The sequence below is a fragment of the Oncorhynchus clarkii genome, chromosome 21 (assembly GCF_045791955.1).
Source record: "Oncorhynchus clarkii lewisi isolate Uvic-CL-2024 chromosome 21, UVic_Ocla_1.0, whole genome shotgun sequence".
In the NCBI taxonomy this organism is placed as follows: Eukaryota; Metazoa; Chordata; class Actinopteri; order Salmoniformes; family Salmonidae; genus Oncorhynchus; species Oncorhynchus clarkii.
In genome coordinates, this window is record NC_092167.1 from 19,136,463 (window position 1) to 19,154,899 (window position 18,437).

At 46.7% G+C, this 18,437-nt stretch overlaps 1 protein-coding gene across 2 annotated transcripts in view; it reads right to left on the reverse strand.

Moving 5' to 3' along the window:
* Positions 1-18,437, reverse strand: part of LOC139378695 (receptor-type tyrosine-protein phosphatase zeta-like) — a 42,204-nt gene that overhangs the window by 2,437 nt on the left and 21,330 nt on the right. Inside the window, exons 3-27 of one of the 2 annotated variants that reach the window (XM_071121109.1) lie at positions 16,587-16,766; positions 15,560-15,711; positions 15,294-15,389; positions 15,115-15,181; positions 14,804-14,961; positions 13,823-13,973; positions 12,427-12,611; positions 11,727-11,853; positions 10,498-11,457; positions 8,561-8,708; positions 7,100-7,191; positions 6,936-7,021; positions 6,120-6,140; positions 5,524-5,620; positions 5,366-5,436; positions 5,019-5,153; positions 4,691-4,822; positions 4,427-4,590; positions 4,111-4,246; positions 3,342-3,488; positions 2,985-3,078; positions 2,641-2,717; positions 1,872-2,003; positions 1,646-1,798; positions 78-220 (exon numbers count right to left, since the gene is read on the reverse strand). In XM_071121109.1, the coding sequence (XP_070977210.1) occupies positions 78-220; positions 1,646-1,798; positions 1,872-2,003; positions 2,641-2,717; positions 2,985-3,078; positions 3,342-3,488; positions 4,111-4,246; positions 4,427-4,590; positions 4,691-4,822; positions 5,019-5,153; positions 5,366-5,436; positions 5,524-5,620; positions 6,120-6,140; positions 6,936-7,021; positions 7,100-7,191; positions 8,561-8,708; positions 10,498-11,457; positions 11,727-11,853; positions 12,427-12,611; positions 13,823-13,973; positions 14,804-14,961; positions 15,115-15,181; positions 15,294-15,389; positions 15,560-15,711; positions 16,587-16,766 (3,904 nt within the window). The remainder of the gene's footprint in view (positions 1-77; positions 221-1,645; positions 1,799-1,871; positions 2,004-2,640; positions 2,718-2,984; positions 3,079-3,341; positions 3,489-4,110; positions 4,247-4,426; positions 4,591-4,690; positions 4,823-5,018; positions 5,154-5,365; positions 5,437-5,523; positions 5,621-6,119; positions 6,141-6,935; positions 7,022-7,099; positions 7,192-8,560; positions 8,709-10,497; positions 11,458-11,726; positions 11,854-12,426; positions 12,612-13,822; positions 13,974-14,803; positions 14,962-15,114; positions 15,182-15,293; positions 15,390-15,559; positions 15,712-16,586; positions 16,767-18,437) is intronic. The other variant, XM_071121110.1, reaches the window with a different exon arrangement.

Here is an 18,437-nt window from a genome sequence, read left to right on the forward strand (position 1 = left end):
CTCAGCTGACCTCCCAACCCCAGAGAACACAGAGGGAACAGAGAAGACTCGAGGAACAGAGGAGAGCAGTGACTCACCGGTCATGCACGACTATGGTTCCTTCTCTCTGTCTGCTGTCCTCTGTGATAATGTTGAGCAGCTGGAAGGTGCCGCTGACAGGGCTGTCTGGGTTGGGCCAGCAGGGGGACATGTACTGACGCACCTCCAGGACATAGTTATCCTGGGGAAAGAGAGAGTGAGGAGTGTGGGTGTGTGTATGTGTAGTTCTCGTTTGTGTGTGGTCCTCATTTGTGTGTGTGTGTGTGTCTAGTTTGATCTCTCCCAGCTAGCACATTTGGTTCCTTGAAAGTTGTGGGAACGTATGTTTTTGGTTTCACATTGGTTGTGGGAACAAAGCCAATATGCTTTCTGACCGGTAAAATTGAACGTTTTTTAAACGTTCTGAGAACAGAAGTGAAAATGTTGCCTGTTCTGGGAATGTTTATTTTTAGTTTGCAGCCAGGGAGGTTCTGAGAGTGTTTTACTTTGGTTCCTTGAATGTTTCCCTGGAAGGTTTGATTAACCCTCTGAGAAATTAAATTATAGGGTATTTGGAGGTTTTTTAACAACTTCCTTAAAAATGTTCACTGAATGTTTCAATACGACTTTTAATAACACTGCAAGATTATTTTGGGTTCAAAACATGTTTGAACTCCAAGCACAGATAGGACACATGGAAATTCATTTCCTTAGTAGCCCTTTCCTGCAGTCAACCAAATCACCTGCTAGTTGCCTAATGGGTGGAATGTTAATAATATTTTTCATAATTTCATAATTAATAAACATTATTTAAAAAAACAGAAAAATTTGGTTTCTATGTGAAACAGTTTTGTTACATTTCAGTCTTCTGTGATGTATATAAAGTGGACATTGGGATGCAAACTCAAAATGTTATACATTTCAACAAATACTTTTGTTTCAAAGCAGATTTGCGTAAGACTACCAATAAACACTCTGTGAAACAAGAACTCACTAAGATCAGATGTGGACAATTAGTGGGCGTGGCCAACACACTTAACAAGATAGAGGATAGAGAGAGTTATGTTGATGCTGAGAAAGGAATGTTTACATTTTTAAATAACATTCTTAGAAAGTTCTCTGAACGTTACAAACACTTTCTTCTGTTTTTATGGGACGTTTTCTTAACGTTCTTGGAACAATTTGAGAACATGACTTTTAAATAGAACCACGAGGAAACCTGTAGGAAACGTTATGCTGAAGTACTGAAATTGTTTCTTAACGTTCTCTCAACTATCTGAGAACATTCCCAATGCCAAACCAGTTGGAGAACATAACCAACATTGAAATGAAACGTAACCATGTTTGAACTTTTAGGAAATGTTCTGTTAAAGTAATGAAATACCAAGAAAATAATGTTTTTTTGTCAAGTTCCTTAAATGTGCCGAGAATGTTTCAAAGGCAAGCAACTATCCTGCGCCATTCCCAGAAAGTTGTGGAAAGGTTGAATGCAAAATAACCATAAGTCAGCCATTTCTCTCACCAAGCTCTAAGAAACATATGGTTCTCTGAACGTTATGTGCTAGCTGGGCTGTGTGTGTGTGCGTGTGCGAGTGTACACGTGTGAGTGTGTGTGGTTGGATCTCACCTGTGTGGCCTCCAGTAAGAAGTCGTGGACCACCAGTCTCTCCTCGTTGGCCAGACACATGTGGTCCTCTCCAGAGAATGACACTATGAAACCCTCACAGCTGATTGGCTGATCCTTACTGGGCCAATACGCACACGACTCCTCCCCCTCGCGCTGATAGGACACAATCGAGACAGCGTTATAGGTGTGAAACTGTTGACCTGTGTGTGTGTGTGTGTAGTGCTACCTGTGCTGTGTGTGTGTCAGGCAGGGAGATGATGAGCTGTGAGTTGTGGTCCCAGACCATTCTCCAGAAGTCCGAGACAGTGGAGGGGAGAGGAGACTGGGTCAGGATAAACTCCCTGCTCTTGTGGTAACCCTGGAACACAGCACAGACGCAGTCAAAATAAACAACATGAATCTGGAACACACATATGACTTTTCTTCTACATGATTTATGAGTGTACAAAACATTGGGAACACCTTTTGCACCCCTTTTGCCCTCAGAACAGCCTCAATTCGTCGGGGCATGGTGTCGAAATCAGGTGTCGAAAGCGATCCTCAGGGACAGTTGTGTCAAGTTGGCTGGATGTACAATACTTTGGGTGGTGGACCGTTCTTGATCAACAAGGGGAACGGTTGAGCGTGATAAACCCAGTAGCATTGCAGTTCTTGACACACTCAAACCGGTGCCCCTGGCACCTAATACCATACCCTCTTCAAAGGCACTTACATATTTTGTCTGGTCCATTCACCCTCTGAATGGTACACATACACAATCCATGTCTCAATTGTCTCGAGGCTTAACATCCTTTCTTAACAGGTCCTCTCCCCTTCCTCTAGACTGATTGATGTGGATTTAATAGGCGACATCAATAAGGGATCATTGCTTTCACCTGGATTCACCTTGTCAGTCTATGTCATGGAAAGAGCAGTTCCTAATGTTTTGTACACAGTGTATGTAGTGTTTATGAAGACCCTGTGAATGCTCTATAAATGGACAACCTTGTTCTTACCATGATATAGGAGGCGTTGATGTAGTCTGAAGATTCTCCTTCCACTGGACATGACAGACACACTCTGGACCTCTCCACTGCAGCACACACAGAAACACACATCCCAATCTATTATTTTCAAGTGGTCCTAAAGTATTGCTTGAATGTATTTATTGAAAGACTTCTGGTTTGCCCAGATAAACTATTCCATTTTTGTATTACTCTGAATCAAAATGTTATTTTGTCTATTTCTCTTCTCCGCTGGGGTAAGACAGAGATGAAGGAGACCCTCTTCCTGGTATCGACCGAATGGCTGTCTCTAACCAACCATTTCATGTTGTGTGTGTTTGGCTACTTCAACTCACCCGGCATGAGAGAGGAGGTCCTGTTTTTGTCATCGTTTCCTTCTCTCAGGGCAGCGGCGTAGTCAGCCTGTCTGGCTCTGCGCTGACTCACCAGCTATACCACGACAGCAGTAAACATTACCATAACACTACCAGATCAGCCACATAACCAACACATTACCGTCACTCCCGCTATACTTGATCCACCAATCAAGTCATGCCTGATCATTGATTACTTCAAGGAAAGGAGGAAGGTTGAGATGACGTATCCTCAATGTGTTTGAGCAGGTCCCAAGTCAGGGCCCTGAAAGTAGCACACTAGGGTGTAGGGTTCCACTTGTGACAAACCCACATCTGGGTCTGTGTGTGTGTTCTGACCTTGAACTGTCTCTCCATGCGTGTCCTGCCGGAGGGCCCAGTGGTCAGCAGGTCCGAGACGTAGGAGTGGACCAGATCAGAGGTCACCAGAGTGTCCCTGCTGACGATGGCCTCCACCAGGGCATCGTGGATAAACACATACTGCTCCTGTGGACCAGAGAGACATAACACAGAGAGAGACCTCTCACTCACATCACCTCCACCAGGGCATCGTGGATAAACACATACTGCTCCTGTGGACCAGAGAGACATAACACAGAGAGAGACCTCTCACTCGCATCACTGACAGCAGAGCTGGGCCCGGTTGCATTTCAACCTCTAGCCCCTTCTCCTAGCTCCTATATGTTCAGAGTTTGCCTATTGGGCAGAGCCTTGTTGCTTCCACCTTTACAATATTTTCAGGTCTGTGTATATCAAAGCATGGCATAAAGGTGTCTGGTAGCCTAGCGGTTAAGAGCGTTGGGCCAGTAACCAAAAGGTAGCCGGTTTGAATCCCCAAGCTGACTAGGTGAAACATCTATCAATGTGCCCTTGAGCAAGGCAATTAACCCTAATTCAGTGTTTCCCAAACTCGTTCCTGGGGACCTCAAGGGCTGCACGTTTACTTTTAGCCCTAGCACTAAACAGCTGATTAAAATAATAAAAAATGGATAATGAGTTCCTTATTTGAGTTGGCTGTGTAGTGCTAGGGCAAAAACCAAAATGTGCACCCCTTGGTTCACACCAGGACAAGTTTGAGAAACGCTGTTCCTGTAAGTGTGTGCATTACCTCCGTCTGTACCAGGTAGTTCCTCTGTGTTCTGACGTGTTTGAGGAAGCCCAGTATGTTGACTGTTCCCTGGTCCTGGATCTGTTGCAACATGCTGTCCAGCACAATGTAGGTCCCTGTCCTCCCCACACCAGCACTACACACACACAGGACATACTTGTGAGAGAGTCCAACACAACACGACGCTTCCCTTTTCAGAAATGAATACTTGGATACCCACCTCCTGCACCAAGCCATTGGATCTGCATAGTGTTATTCAACCTTTTCTCAAGCAACAGTTTTGCCAAGTCCCCCCCCCCCTTCACACCCAGCCCACCTGCAGTGTACGAGGACGGGGCCCATGTCCTGAGTCCTGGCCTGGGTCGAGGCCCGTATGAAGGAGAGGACAGGCAGGGTGTATTCAGGCACGCCCATGTCAGGCCACTGGGTGTAGTGGTACTGGACCACCGTCCTCTCAGCACAGCGTCCCCTCTGGGAAGCCTGTAGGTACAACACACAGCCGGCAGGGTCAAACAGACTACAAGCTCTGTGCACTGCAGTGCATCTTCTTCAAGGTGTGTGTGTGTGTCCAGGAAGGTACCTTTTGTGAGTTGTCTCTGAGGGTAAAGGTCCTCAGGGTATAGTAAGCCAGGGTCTTGGTGTCTTTTAGGGTCACCAGGAAATGACCGTACTCCTCCTGGTTCTCCATTGGCCAGTACTGGTCACACTTCCTCTGACATCACAGAGGGCGAGAGCCTCAGTCACACAATGGTCAAAGCAGTCATATAAAAGTAACATAAACATTTCACAAACGTAGATATGTTCCATTTGTCTTCCCTGTTGAACCAATGTTTTCTGTTTAAACGGTGTAAAAATAGACACTTTAACACAGTGCCCCAGCCTGCAGTCTGTCTGTGTGACTAACTGACCCGCCCCTTCTCCAACAGGTTGGTGATCATGACGATGACTCCAACATTCTCCTGCCACACCATCCTCCAGAAGTCCTCTGTTCCAGACTTCAGGGGCCCCTGGGCTGCGATGTAGGCCCTTGTACGCTCAAAACCCTGACAGGGACACACACACACACACACACACACACACACACACACACACACACACACACACAGATCAATCAATCAACCAATCATCCAGTCAATCTTCCATACTACACCTCAGTCGGTATTTCTATACTAATACCATTTACATAGTGTACGTACATGTTTAGTATTCGATATAGATATGGATGATATTAATGATTAGGAGAGGAGCTACTTACATCAACAAAGTTAGCATTGATGTAGTCTCCACCTTTTCCCTCTTCCAGTAGTTTGACTCTGCTGTGGTCATCTAGACCAACAAAGAGGGTTAATGAATAGTCTGTATGTGTGTGTGTGTGTGTCTGTGTCTGTGTGTGTGAGTGAGTGAGTGACGTACAGGCCATGATGTTGATGTATCGGTTCTTGTTCTTGTTGTCTGGGTGGTTGGAGCTGTCAGTAGTGATGCCCATCTCCACCTTGCATGACTGCACCTCCTGTCAGAGAAACACACACTGGCACTCAGTCACACAACCCTGAGACATGACCAATACATACACGCGCACACACACGCGCACACACACACACACACACACACACACACACACACACACACACACACACACACACACACACACACACACACACACACACACACACACACACACACACACACACACACACACACACACAGAGCCATTACGAACCAACACACACAACCCGGCCGGAGTCCAATTATCAAATAGAAGGTAGCATGCAAGAAGAACACAACAAACAAGAAAACACTCAAATACATGACAGCAGACAGTACAGCTACTCAGAGATGTGATCCATGCAACAAAGAAAACACTATCAGTCAATTCCAATGATAGGATAAAGAGAAACGGTCTTCCTGATTCTGAGGTCAAACATCAAAGATTCAGGAAGTCCTGATGAATCAGGATAAGATGAGATGACACCGTGCGCATATCTAATCTAACACAAAGGGAGTCTTACCTCATAACACTCTGTCACAATCTAATGGGAGGGGGAGGAAGGAGGGGCGGGGGGTGAGAATGGGAGTTGGAAGGGTGGTGGGGAGGAGGGGGTGAGAATGCAGAAGGCACAGCGATGAGGGGTTGGGGTGACACACAGTGACCAGTCAGTGCAGATACACAGACATGAGGAACAGCTCTGTGTGTGTGTGTGTGTGTGTATGTGTCTGGAGGTAGTGGGCATGCCTATTGACAGAGTCACCTACTGATCCACACAGTTTAGCAAACTGTACGCCATGTTGACACCTAACATTCTATTGGAACATTGTCTTGGAATGGGTGGTGTGAACATGGCACTGAAATGTCTACAACGTTTGCCGAACTCTGTGTATCTATAGCTATGTACAGGGTTTATTAGAGTACAGTTACCTACAGAGACAGTGTAATGTAGTCCCTCACCCAAACATACAGTACACCCTCAACATGCTAACCCACAACCACAACAGGTACACTGAGATATATAGGGACATCTAATACACATCTACAGACAACAACTAAAATGGGGCTCTAACCATTCTCATTGGCCCTTAAACAAACGTTTCTGTTTCAGATAGTGACACCTTCCAGACAGGATGCCTCAGTTTCCAGTAGTGTTGAGTTCAGTTATAGTCTGAACTAACATAGACTTTTATAGAAAGGAATTAATTACAGCTTTAGTAAGCAGTGAGGGTCAAATCCCGACTACAACACTATGTCTAGGTGATGTTAATACTGCTGGGGAGCATTAAGAGTGGTATGTATAGCACATACAGTAGTATCAGGCTGATGTCTCTCTCACCTCAAACTCCTTGGAGAAGGTGTTGGTCTGGTGGAGCTCTGCCACGTGCTTCACAAACTGCTTCACTGACAGCGCCTCGTGCTCTTCTGGTAACACAGACAGGAATGGATGAATGGACGAAGGTGTGTGTGCGTGGTGTGTGTGCGAGTGCGTGCGTGCGTTACCTGTGGTGAGCAGCAGAGGTGAAGACAGAGCAGAGATGACTTTGGGTGAGGCGGTGTCTTCAGTGTAGAAGTCAACCGTCTGGAAGCAGTTTCTGTTGAATAAACGTTGAAAATAGAAATATAATTAATAGAGCTGACACAACTCCCAATTCTACAGAGCAGACAATCATACCTGTTCTACACAATACATTACTATCTAAACATACACTGTAAAAAATGTCCTGTAATTGGCCAGTAAGTTACGGTAATTTATTTTAGAGGACAGCTAGTGTGATACATTTGACAGTAATTCATTTTACGGTACCAAAAATGTGACTGTAATTTTTTGGAATTACCCAGTATTTTATTGGAATTACCCATGCAGCAACATATTTGCAAGTTTTCATTTTAACATTTACATTTTGGTCATTTAGCGGGCCATCTTGTCCTTAGCAACTTACAGTCAGTGAGAGGTTGAGAAAAAAAGTCACAGTCATAGCAAGTAAAAAGATTCTCCATTACTTGTAATTACAACAAGATATCTTATGATATATCTCTGGATAGTGCCAATACAATACTGAGATATTTAGAGTAACTTGATGACAGAGCAATGAAACACAGTACAATACAGTAAAACGGACTATTAAACTATAAAAAATACAGTATTTTACTGTAATTACAAGGGATTAGAGCGAGGAGGTTGACTGTAGGCATTTGCATATTAATGAAAACTAGGTGTTCATATCACTTGCACTTCTAGAGTCCTAATCAAAGGCTTCCAAACGGTCCGTGATTACAGGGCAAAACAAATCAAATGGACATGGTGAAATATTCAACCATTAAAAGACCCACTTCTACTCTGATCTGTTGCCTATATATACACTGAACAAAAACAGAAACGCAACATGCAAAGTGTTGGTCCCATGTTTCATGAGCTGAAATAAAAGATCCCATTCTCTCAAATGTTGTGCACAAATTTGTTTACACCCCTGTTAGTTTGCATTTCTCCTTTGCCAAGATAATCCATCCACCTGACAGGTGTGGCATATCAATAAGCTGATTAAACAGCATGATCATTACACAGGTGCATCTTGTGCTGGGGAAAATATTTCACCCCATTGAGCATGTTTGGGATGCTCCGGATCGACATGTACGACAGCGTGTTCCAGTTTCCGCCAATATCCAATAACTTTGCACAGCCAATGGAGAAGGAGTCGGACAACATTCCACAGGCCACAATCAACAGCCTGATCAACTCTATGAGCCCAGAGATTCCTTCTGCTCACACAATATTTCACCACAATTAATACCGTAAAATACTGTGCCCTTGAAATGATAGAAAGGTCTTACAGTGTGCTGGAAAAACAAATGTACGGTATTTTATTGTGGAATGTATGGTGTACTGTATCTACTGTATTCAGTTTATACAGTAAGTCACTGATAAATTACAAAACGGCTAACAGTGCAGTGTGCTAATCCTACCTCCAGTAGATGAGGATGCCCACCAGGACCAGTAGACAGATAATGGTGAGGGTGGATACCACAGCCAGAGGGACCACTGTCCTCCTCTCCCTTTCAGAAACACTTCCCACCATTTCTACCCTTGATTCATGGCTGCTGTTATTGATCTCTGGGGGGGGGGAGGGGGAATAATTGGTTATTATTTACAGACCCGTATGCACACGCAAACATCCTTTATTCATTTAAATCAGTAGGAAATCTGTTACCACCTCAATGAGTACAAATGCCATAATCATATTTCCTCTGCTACACAAGACAATCTCATGTCACTCTCTGAATAACATCACCTAACCCGCCACCATGATTGGAGATTCCTGAGTGTACGTTACCTTTCCTCAGCTCCTCCACAGCCCTGCTGTCAGGGAGAACAGGGACACGTAGATCTATACAAGGGATATGCAGCTCTATACCAGAGTTACCAGGCTCCACTTGGACCACTCCATCTCCAGACCCACTAGCCTCCCCCAGCACCACAGACCCCTGGGGATTGGCCCCTGCTCTGTCCACCTCGGACACACCACTACCAGTATCCCTCTCAAAGTAGAAGCTGGAGGAAAGACCCCCTAAGTCACCACTGCTCTCTCCCTGTGTCTCTCCCTCTGTTGGGTCCATGGCAGAGGCCGGTGTGAGTGAACGTAGGTCTGTCCCAGGGGAAAGTGTCGCCCCTCTCAGCCAGTTCTGACCTAGGTTGACCCCGTCCCCATAGAGGCCAGAGCCTGAGCCACTGATGTCTGTCTGTCCAACCGGAGAGGTCACCGTCTGTCTGTCCGACCTGGGCTCCTCTTCAGAGGGGTAGACAGAGGGGGAGAGGGTGGTGTCTTTTTCGGAGGGGGTGACAGACGGGCCGAGGGCTGCTGTCTCTTCTGAATGGCTGAGAGAATGGTGCAAGGGGGTGTAGCCCCCTTGGGAGGGTGTGAGAGAATCCTCCTCAGAGTGGGTGACAGAGGGGTATGGGTCTGGAAAGTTGAGAGGTTCTGTGGGCCGCTGAACCCAAGTCCCCCTCTGAAAGCTGGTATTGACTGGAACAGAGAGGCCTGTCTGGTCAGACTGAGTGTGAAAAATAAGCACTAAACAGAATACTTAACAACACTAAATCAGACGACCAGAGAGGAGCATAACAACCACAGAGTCTGAGCGGTTATACAAAGCAGCCACCAGAGGGCAGACTGGAGTCAGGGAGGAGCAGCCAGCTCACACACAGCAAGGCAGGTAAAGAGTCCCAGAAGGAGACATAAGATGTGAATCTTTATGATTCAAGGGAAAGAAGATAGACTGGCAGAGGAATACCCACCACCGCTGGGTACCGGTAGGAGACATGGATCTCTGAAGTACCAGTGTGTCCCAGTATGAACCGCTGGGCAACCAAAGGATGAGAGAGAAGTTGAAAAGGGTAGATCGCTGTCGACAGACACAAAGAGCTGGACTGTTGCAGCACATCACCAGCGTAACCACCACCAGCCAGTAGAGCGCGAGTCCTTTCACCACCATCATTATCACCATCGCAGGTCTAAGCAGCAATATCACCCTTATCAACAGCGCAGCAGGCGGAGAGAGGCAGATGGACCAAGCAGAGAGGTACAGGTCACACAACCATCAAACAACCATCACACAACCATCATACAAACGCCACACAACCAAAACACAACCTTCATACAACCATCATACAACCATCAAACAGCCCTCATAAAACCATCAAACAACCATCATACAACCATCATTCTACCCTCAAACAACCACCACACAACCAAACAATGTAAGAGTGCACTATACAGTACCAAGTTTTGGCAACAGGAGGAGAGGCAAAGGCATAAAGGTCATGTGTAATATATTTTTATATGTACACACACAGACATTTACAGCACACATGCAGGGCTGCAAGGCACACAGGTGTTTCTTACCGGTGACTATGGGATGGGTGGTGTGCTGTAAGACCTTAACGAGGCCTGAGGTAGTGGAGGAGCCGTAGGCCGTGGAGAGGGAGTTTCTGGGACTTGAAGTCCTGGATCTGATCCAGGGCACAGAGGGGGTTGAGGTTACAGAAACCGGGGTCTGTTGAATAGGGGTGGCCCTTGTCACTGCGCTAACTCTGTTATCAGAGAGCCTGGACGTCAAAACAAAGCCCCCGCCATGTCCTTTCATTGTGACTTTAGGTCTGGCAGTAACAGGACTGAGAACTCTATCATCCAGGGGTTTTTTCAGTGTTGTTTTAGATGGCGTAGTCGCGGTTTCTAAGGCAGTGGTGTTGACAACGTCCTCGTAGTAAACATCAGTGACCACCATGCCCCCCGCCGGAGGGGTGTACATGTCGCTCTCTGGGGGTAGCAGGCCGATACCGGAAACGTCAGGTTTCTGGGCAGCGGAACCACGGTTTTGGTTCCGCTTCTGCTGAGGCGACCGCGACACTGAGGCCTCCTCTGTGATTGGCCGGCGGACAGGCGGCGGGCTGTTCGTCCGGGAGACGGGAATCAGGAACCCCGGCTGGTCGGTCACCATGGTGACCCACATGGCGCTCTTGCCGTTGGAGGAGGCGCTGGTGAAGGGGCGGTGCGGAGGGATACGCTGCTTCTTCTTGTCCTTCCTGGTCTGGTCCTTCTTGGGTTTGTCCACTCTGGACTGGTTCACAGGGTCCTGGTCGATCCGGTTCTGGTCATCTCTGGTGCCTGGTGGTACCGGCACAGAGCTCACCTGGGAGGCAGCAGTGGTGGAGGGCTGGTCAGGGAAAATCTGCTGGCGACCCTCTCTGGTGCTGCTCTCTTCTACTGGGTTCTGGTCTACTGGGACCTGGTCTACTGGTTCCAATATATCCTCAGGTTCCAATATATCCTCAGGTTCTGTGTTGTCTGGATCAGACTCAATTTCTGGAGAAAAGAGAATGGGTGGGTATATATATATTAGACTGTCACGATGAGTACAACTATTTTGATAACTTTCATACTTACTTTCAACTTTAAAGTCCGTTAACCTAAGTTCTTTATTCTCTCCTATGAATCTGAGTGGCATAGGCTCACGCTGGACACAGATTCAACCTTTTCCTGGACTAAAAATCCCTTTTAGAATCTGGTCTCTCGTGACAGCCTTAACATTCAAATGTTTGCTTGTGGGTGCCCGAGACTATAGCTGGTCTCACCCGGGTCCTCCTGGGGCATGTCCACTATAATCTGGTCACTCCAGCGTCCCGTCAGGCCATTGGTGCAGACAGCTACCACCTGGACCACATAGCTGCTGTTGGACAGGAGGCCGGGGATGATGGCCCCCTGAGAGAGGGTGATTGATCAAATAATATGTTGGTCAACTCATCAATACATCAGCCAATCACACTCAGCCAATTACAGTAGTGACGGTCAGTTGCTTGTCTTTTTTCACCCTATTTAACAATTATGAGGTTGATTTCTGACTTACATGCAATGCTATCGATTTGTGTGAGAAGGCACATTAGGTCTGATGAACACAAACCATCGCACACACACACACACACAACAAAAACAATCACAGCCGTATTTATATTGTATATTGTAAACCTCTGGCCAGATGGTTTACAGGTATCTTTTGGTTATCACTATGGCAACAGCCTCCAGGAACAACACAAAACAATCACGAGAGAGAGAGAACGTACGAGAGATGGAGAGAAAGTGGGAGAGCGAGAGAGAAAGGGAGAGAGCGCGAGAGAGAGAGAGAGAGAGAGAGGGAGAGAGAGAGAGAGAGAGGGAGCGAGAGAGAGAGAGAGAGAAAGAGAGAGTGAGGGAGATAGAGACGATCCACAGGCAAGTAGTCACTTCCAGCACTGACTGGTATGCCACAGTAGATGGATAAGTAGACAGGTGTATTACCACGTCCTGGTCTCCGTCGGTGCGGTACTCGTGTTTGGGCTGGTTCTGGTCCTGCAGCCGCTGGTAGGTGACAGAGTACCAGTCGATGGTGGTGTCATACACCACACGGGGGCGCTCCCACATCACCATGATGGTAGTTTCGTTCTGGGCATCCGCCTGCATGTTCTGAGGCTCCGAGCTGCACACTGGAGAAGACAGAAGAATGAGGTTAGATTACGTTAGATTCAAATATAATCTCTGATGATAACATATGTTTGTGTCTGGTTATCAACATGGTCAGATAGGGAATATGTCCATTTTCAACACTGGGGAGACAATGAGAAATTGGGATTGAGTTTTCCTAAGGAAAACATGTTGGTAGACAACAATGTCTCTCTTAGAGCAACACTGGAAGAGGGAAAGGAAGAGGTAAAGGGAGACATTTTGGGTATAGATATATAAAGGGAATAGATATCTATGCTTTTTGCATTTCTGAACAGACATATTTCAATTTCAAAAAAGAGAACATGTCAAATAAATTGCTACACTGAAAGAGGGGGAATTACAAAGTCAGGTTTCCTAGCAACCCAGAGAGCTTATTTGGGGTATTTTTAAAAGGCAGAGAGAGAGAGAGAGAAGAGTTCTTTTGATGAGCTGCACTCGTAAGACCTTGGGAGTAGGCTCTAAAACATCAATGCTGAAAATATAGGGGAATCTCAATTGCATACTCCTCGCGTCCTGGCCTCCTCAAAATCCATTGGAGGAGAAGGTCCGAGGGGCGGGACCTCTAGCTTTCCCATCCAATCGGTTTTGAGAAGGAGACGAGTAGAGAGGAAAGAGGACGCGAGGAGTCTGCATTTGAGATCTTCCCCATGTGGCTGGTTACAAGGGCTTTTGACGCTAGTTCCTACTTCACAGTCTGGCCTGTTAGTGTTACAGTACAGCTCAGTGTGAGTGGGAATCATGCTATGGTTTTACAGAGGTCTAGTATGGGAGAAGAGAGAAGCCAGGGGCAAGGTCAGCATGTGGTAGGTAGGGTGGGTGCGGAAGGCTAGGGGTCAGGTGTTGGGGTCAGCGGGTAGATAAGGGTCAGGGGTCAGGCATTAAAGTAGAACAGGTACATACTATAAATGACAACATAAATGACAAAGGTGAAGGCCAGAGTTAGAGTTAGGGGCTAATAGTAAGGGTTTAGAGGTCAGGGGTTATAAGTTAAGGGTACGTACTAGGAGTGAGGATCATCTTTGCCATTGTAAGGTGAAGGTAAGGATTAGGGGTCTAGGGTTAGAGGTTAGGTTCAGGGTATAGCCTACAGGTACAAACTGGGGGTGAGGACCTCAACTGTGCCTGTGTAGAAAGAGTGTGAGGGTCAGGGGTCAGAGGTCAGGGTTCAGGTTGAAGAGTTACGGACACATACTGGGAGTGAGGACCTCCTCTGTTCCAGTGTAGGAGGAGAAGACCTGGCCCAAGAACTGCTGCTGCTGCTCCCTGAAGTTGTTCTGCAGGTAGTCCATCAGCATCACATAGCCTGCCTGCTGCATGGTCATCACCTCACAGAACACCTCCAGCTGAGAGGGAGAGAGAGCGGGAGAGACAGAGGGAAATTGAGAGAGAGAGAGAAAGAGAGAGAGAGAGCGAGAGAGAGCGAGAGAGAGAGAGAGAGAGAGAGATGTGAGAGATGTGCATTCATTTATATTTCGTGTGCTTCACCAAAGTAGCCCTTTAACCTTCAATGGTTAAGGGTCATCGGCTTGTTTCGGCCACTACCCTACTTCTTCTCCCTTCCTAAATGTTGAAAAAACACTTTCTGCTCTAAAGTGGATGATGGAGAATAGATGAGGCAGGCAGAGACCCTGTGTGAGTTAACTAGAGCAGTCCTGCTCCAGGTCGGTTCAAACTGAGATTTAAAGAGCAGGAAGTGGAGGGGAAATGGGAAGGTCCTCCCCTGTGGAGGGAGAGTTGTTGTCTCTGCAGTGTCTTCCTGCTCCTACTGCTACTGCTGCTGCTGTAGTGAAATATTGATATTGTGTGTGTGTGTGTGTGTGTGTGTGTGTGTGTGTGTGTGTGTGTGTGTGTGTGTGTGTGTGTGTGTGTGTGAGAGTGTTTGTGTGTAAGGTCTGATGATGGAGTGTTTAAAGAATTGTCATGGCAGAAATCAGGGAGAGTGCTGCTCTATTTTCGTGGTGTCTTTGAGTGTCTCTGTGCCCACTGAGTACATATGCCCACGTCACACCTCGCTTTGCCGGCCACACGCACACTCCTGTTCTCCTGCTCTTCTCTGTTCCTCACACTTGGGAAGCTGTCTCACTGTATGACCTCATCATGACACTGCCTCACCGTATAACATCATCACGTGTGTGTGTGTACCCCCACGCTTATGTGTGTGTGTGACACTCACCTGTGTCTCAGAGATGGGCACGGTGTGTTTGAAGACGATCCACTCCACCGTCTCAGAGCAGGGCGGGAAGGTGAGGGAACCGTTGTACGTGTAGTATTTATCAGTGGAGTTAGGGAGCAGGGCCAGCAGAGAGAAGGGCTCAACCTTCCCAGTCTTACCTGAACGGCAGAGAGTGATAGGTGAGAGTGATCGACACACCTGCTTTTCAGTAGGTCACTGGGACTCCTGAACCCGCCGAATATAGAAATATAAATAATAGAACGCAAATTTAGAGTCAAATAAATAGAGTAGAACAATGAGCAGCTGCATACCGAACCTGTTGACGCTGTTGACCCCTTCCAAGATGGTGTTGTAGTTGTCATTGTTATCTAGGCTGGTCTGTGGAGCAGAAATCACAGTGAGCTGACATACTAACATGCTCGCGTACGATCTAGGATGCATTGATTCACGCTAAGTGGCATGCAGTGTGGACATTGGTTCAGAGCTCCACCTCAAACAGGACAGCCAGCGCTGCGATCCTCCCTCCATCCCTCACCGCATCGTCTATAGACTGGTACAGGCCTGACTCATAACACAAGATCTGCATCTGGATCAGAGAAAGAGAGAGAGAGAGAGAGAGAGAGAAAGACAAAGAGAGACAGAGAGAGGGGGAGTAGAGATCGTTATTCATCGTGGCGCGTAGTCATACTGTGCACTGCAGGGGCGTGGTGTGGTGTCATTTGCTCCGATTGACTCATTGATTGGACGATGTGCCACCTCCAGGGGGAACTTGAGTCCGTTGAGGCTGTGCTCTGATCCGTCTGAGGAGGCGTTGCAGCGGCCCCAGTGGAACGTCATCCTCCCCAACCTGAACCTGGTGCTCAGACCACCGCCACTCACATAGTACTCCCCGTCCAGGCCTAGCACCACTGGAACACACACACACACACACACAACCACATTACCCACCCACTAGTCTTTGCGTGGGCAGCCTTCCAGAGCCTGTCTAGTTCACTCGGCTACGTGAGAAGCCTGGGCTTCCCGAGGCTTCCCACCCACCAGCGATGAGCTTGGAAAACACATACTTTAATAACCGGGTCTATGACAGCATACACAATGGTCCTTGCCGTTTGTACATGCCACAGTCTAGTTTCAAATGACAAACACAGAACGTGTTCAGCACAGTTAAATGTCACAATTAAAATATAACCAGAATGTCTTCTGAAGCCACAATACCCTTTTCCATATGAAACACATCTACACATCTACACATCTACACATCTACACATCTACACAAAACAGCCCTCCTCCGTCTCCCTGGCCTGATCCCTATCCTCACACAATGGACTCATAATGGACGCTTCAAAGAGATGGTTTTATTGGTGAATTGCTTTTCTGTCAGCGTATTGGAACAGAGAGATTAATACTACCCAACAGGCAGCATTTTCATAACACAGCCACAGGGAGACATACTGGAGAGATGATATCCAAGAGTCATTTCATTTCCTCTGGAAGACAGACCAATTATTCTCACCTCTCTCTGTCTCTTGCTCTCTCCACCTATCTGTCTCTGTCTCTCACTAAACCCATCGCTCACATTGAGTTATATTTTCATAACTATCTCTGTATATGAAGATTAATATGACACTGGAAACAATCTGTTCTTACTACTACTACTTAATAACCATGTGGCGTTTTGTGCCTACTGAACACGACCCATGAATATTACCCTTCTCACACTACAATGCCAACCCGAACTCTACTACCATGGGTTGGATATTTAACAGCTCATGCCGTACAGTACCTGTGTTGCCGTCGTTGTTGATGGTGGTGGTCTCTGGGGTGTTCTTCTCCCAGCCCTCCAGCTGCAGGCCCTGGTACTCCACCCGGACCTGGGTGAACGTCTCGTCGATGTCAATGGGTGACTGACGGGCATTGTTGCATGCCGGGTACCTCTTACCCCAGATCTTCTGGTTCAACTGGCCTGAGAAGGACAAACATAGAGAGAGGATGAATCTTTACAATGGATCACAAATACCGAAGATGGGAATGAGATGGCAAACAGGTCATTGTAGCTGAACAACTCCCACACAGCCCTGCAGGGAGAACGGCTTGAGAGGAAACACTTTATAGAGGTCAGTTACAGTTGACTATAAACACGTTTAGTATTTGTTTCCTGCTGCAAAACAATCAAATGTGCCATTTAAATAATCCCTCAATATCCATTGTGACGACAAGTCCTGCAATGACCAATCGTCATAATTCTCAAGTGAACTTTAACCCCAGCTGCGTTTACACACAGCACATACAGAATCAGCTCTACTGCATCCCCCTCTAGTCCAGCCGATGAGGAGTTAACAGAGCAGATGGCCTGACAGTTGGTCACAAATGACTGGGCAGGTGGCATACAGATTTAGTATCTTAATTTGATCACCGTGTTGAGGGAGAACTTTTAAACTTGTCGTGTATTTGAGGTTTAAAGTTGCACTATGCAGAAGTCGCTCTGCCGTTTTCCTGGTTGCTAAAACTCGAATAGTTTATGTGACAAAATAAGCTAGCATAGTGTAGAGAATCTAAAACACTGAGAAATATATTTTCCATAACCAAATATATTGTCCTTTCTGCAGATTGAAGCTGGTGTACAAAACCATACCGTTTCCTGCTGTGGCAAACTGTCTCAAATTAAGATCCTACAACTGTACATACAGTACATACATATACATTACAGCGCTTACAGTAAGTACATCCATACAGCAAACCAAATGGCCCATATGTAGGGTATGCTAGCATACATCCACAGTATACTGTACTGTGAGTATTCTGACATTCCCTGCTGAGTCTTTGAGATGCCTGTTGACCCTGAGCAGAGTGGGGGGAGCATGTTGCTGGAAAAGAGTAATGAGTCGGTTGTTGTTGTTGTTGTCTGAGCTCAGAGACATTAGCATGAGAACGGCCAGGCTGAGGCTGCACACTGAGAGGAGAGGAGGGAAGACTTGATTATCACCTCTTCCTCTCCCCAGTGTCATAATAACTACTGTATCCCCCCCTCCCCCTCATAATAAATATCTCGCTGTGTGTGTGAACGAGTGTGTGTGAACGAGTGTGTGAGAGAGAGAGAGAGAGAGATAGTGTCTTCCCAGCAGCCTTCTCTCTTCTCTCTCTCTCTCCCTCCCTCCCTCATAATAACTCTACTGGCTAATAACCCAGTAGAATGAATACAGAGTCATCAAAGGAGGAGGTCAGGTGCTAAAGATAAGAGTTTACATGACCGACATTCACAGCCATTTATGGGGTCAAATCATTTCCCCTCTGAATTCAGCCGTATTGCTATCGTGAGTTGAACGACAGTTTACTGCGTTGGTGACAGACGAGAGTAGCTTCTGGCTGTGCCACTTCAATGGTCTGTGTGACAGCAAGGAGTGTGCCTGTCAATTTGGTGTGCAAGTGTGCATGCGCGTGTGAGTGTGTGTGTGCGTAGGTTGACTCTTTATTTGGTGTGTGTGTTTGTGCATGCCTGCATGTGTGACTTGTGTGCCTGAACATGTGTGTGTGTGTGTGTGTGTGTGTGTGTGCGTGTGTGTGTGTGTGTGTGTGCGTGTGTGTGTGCTTCTCCTATGTTGGCAGGAAAGTGACAGGTGGTTCTGAGGGCCTCATC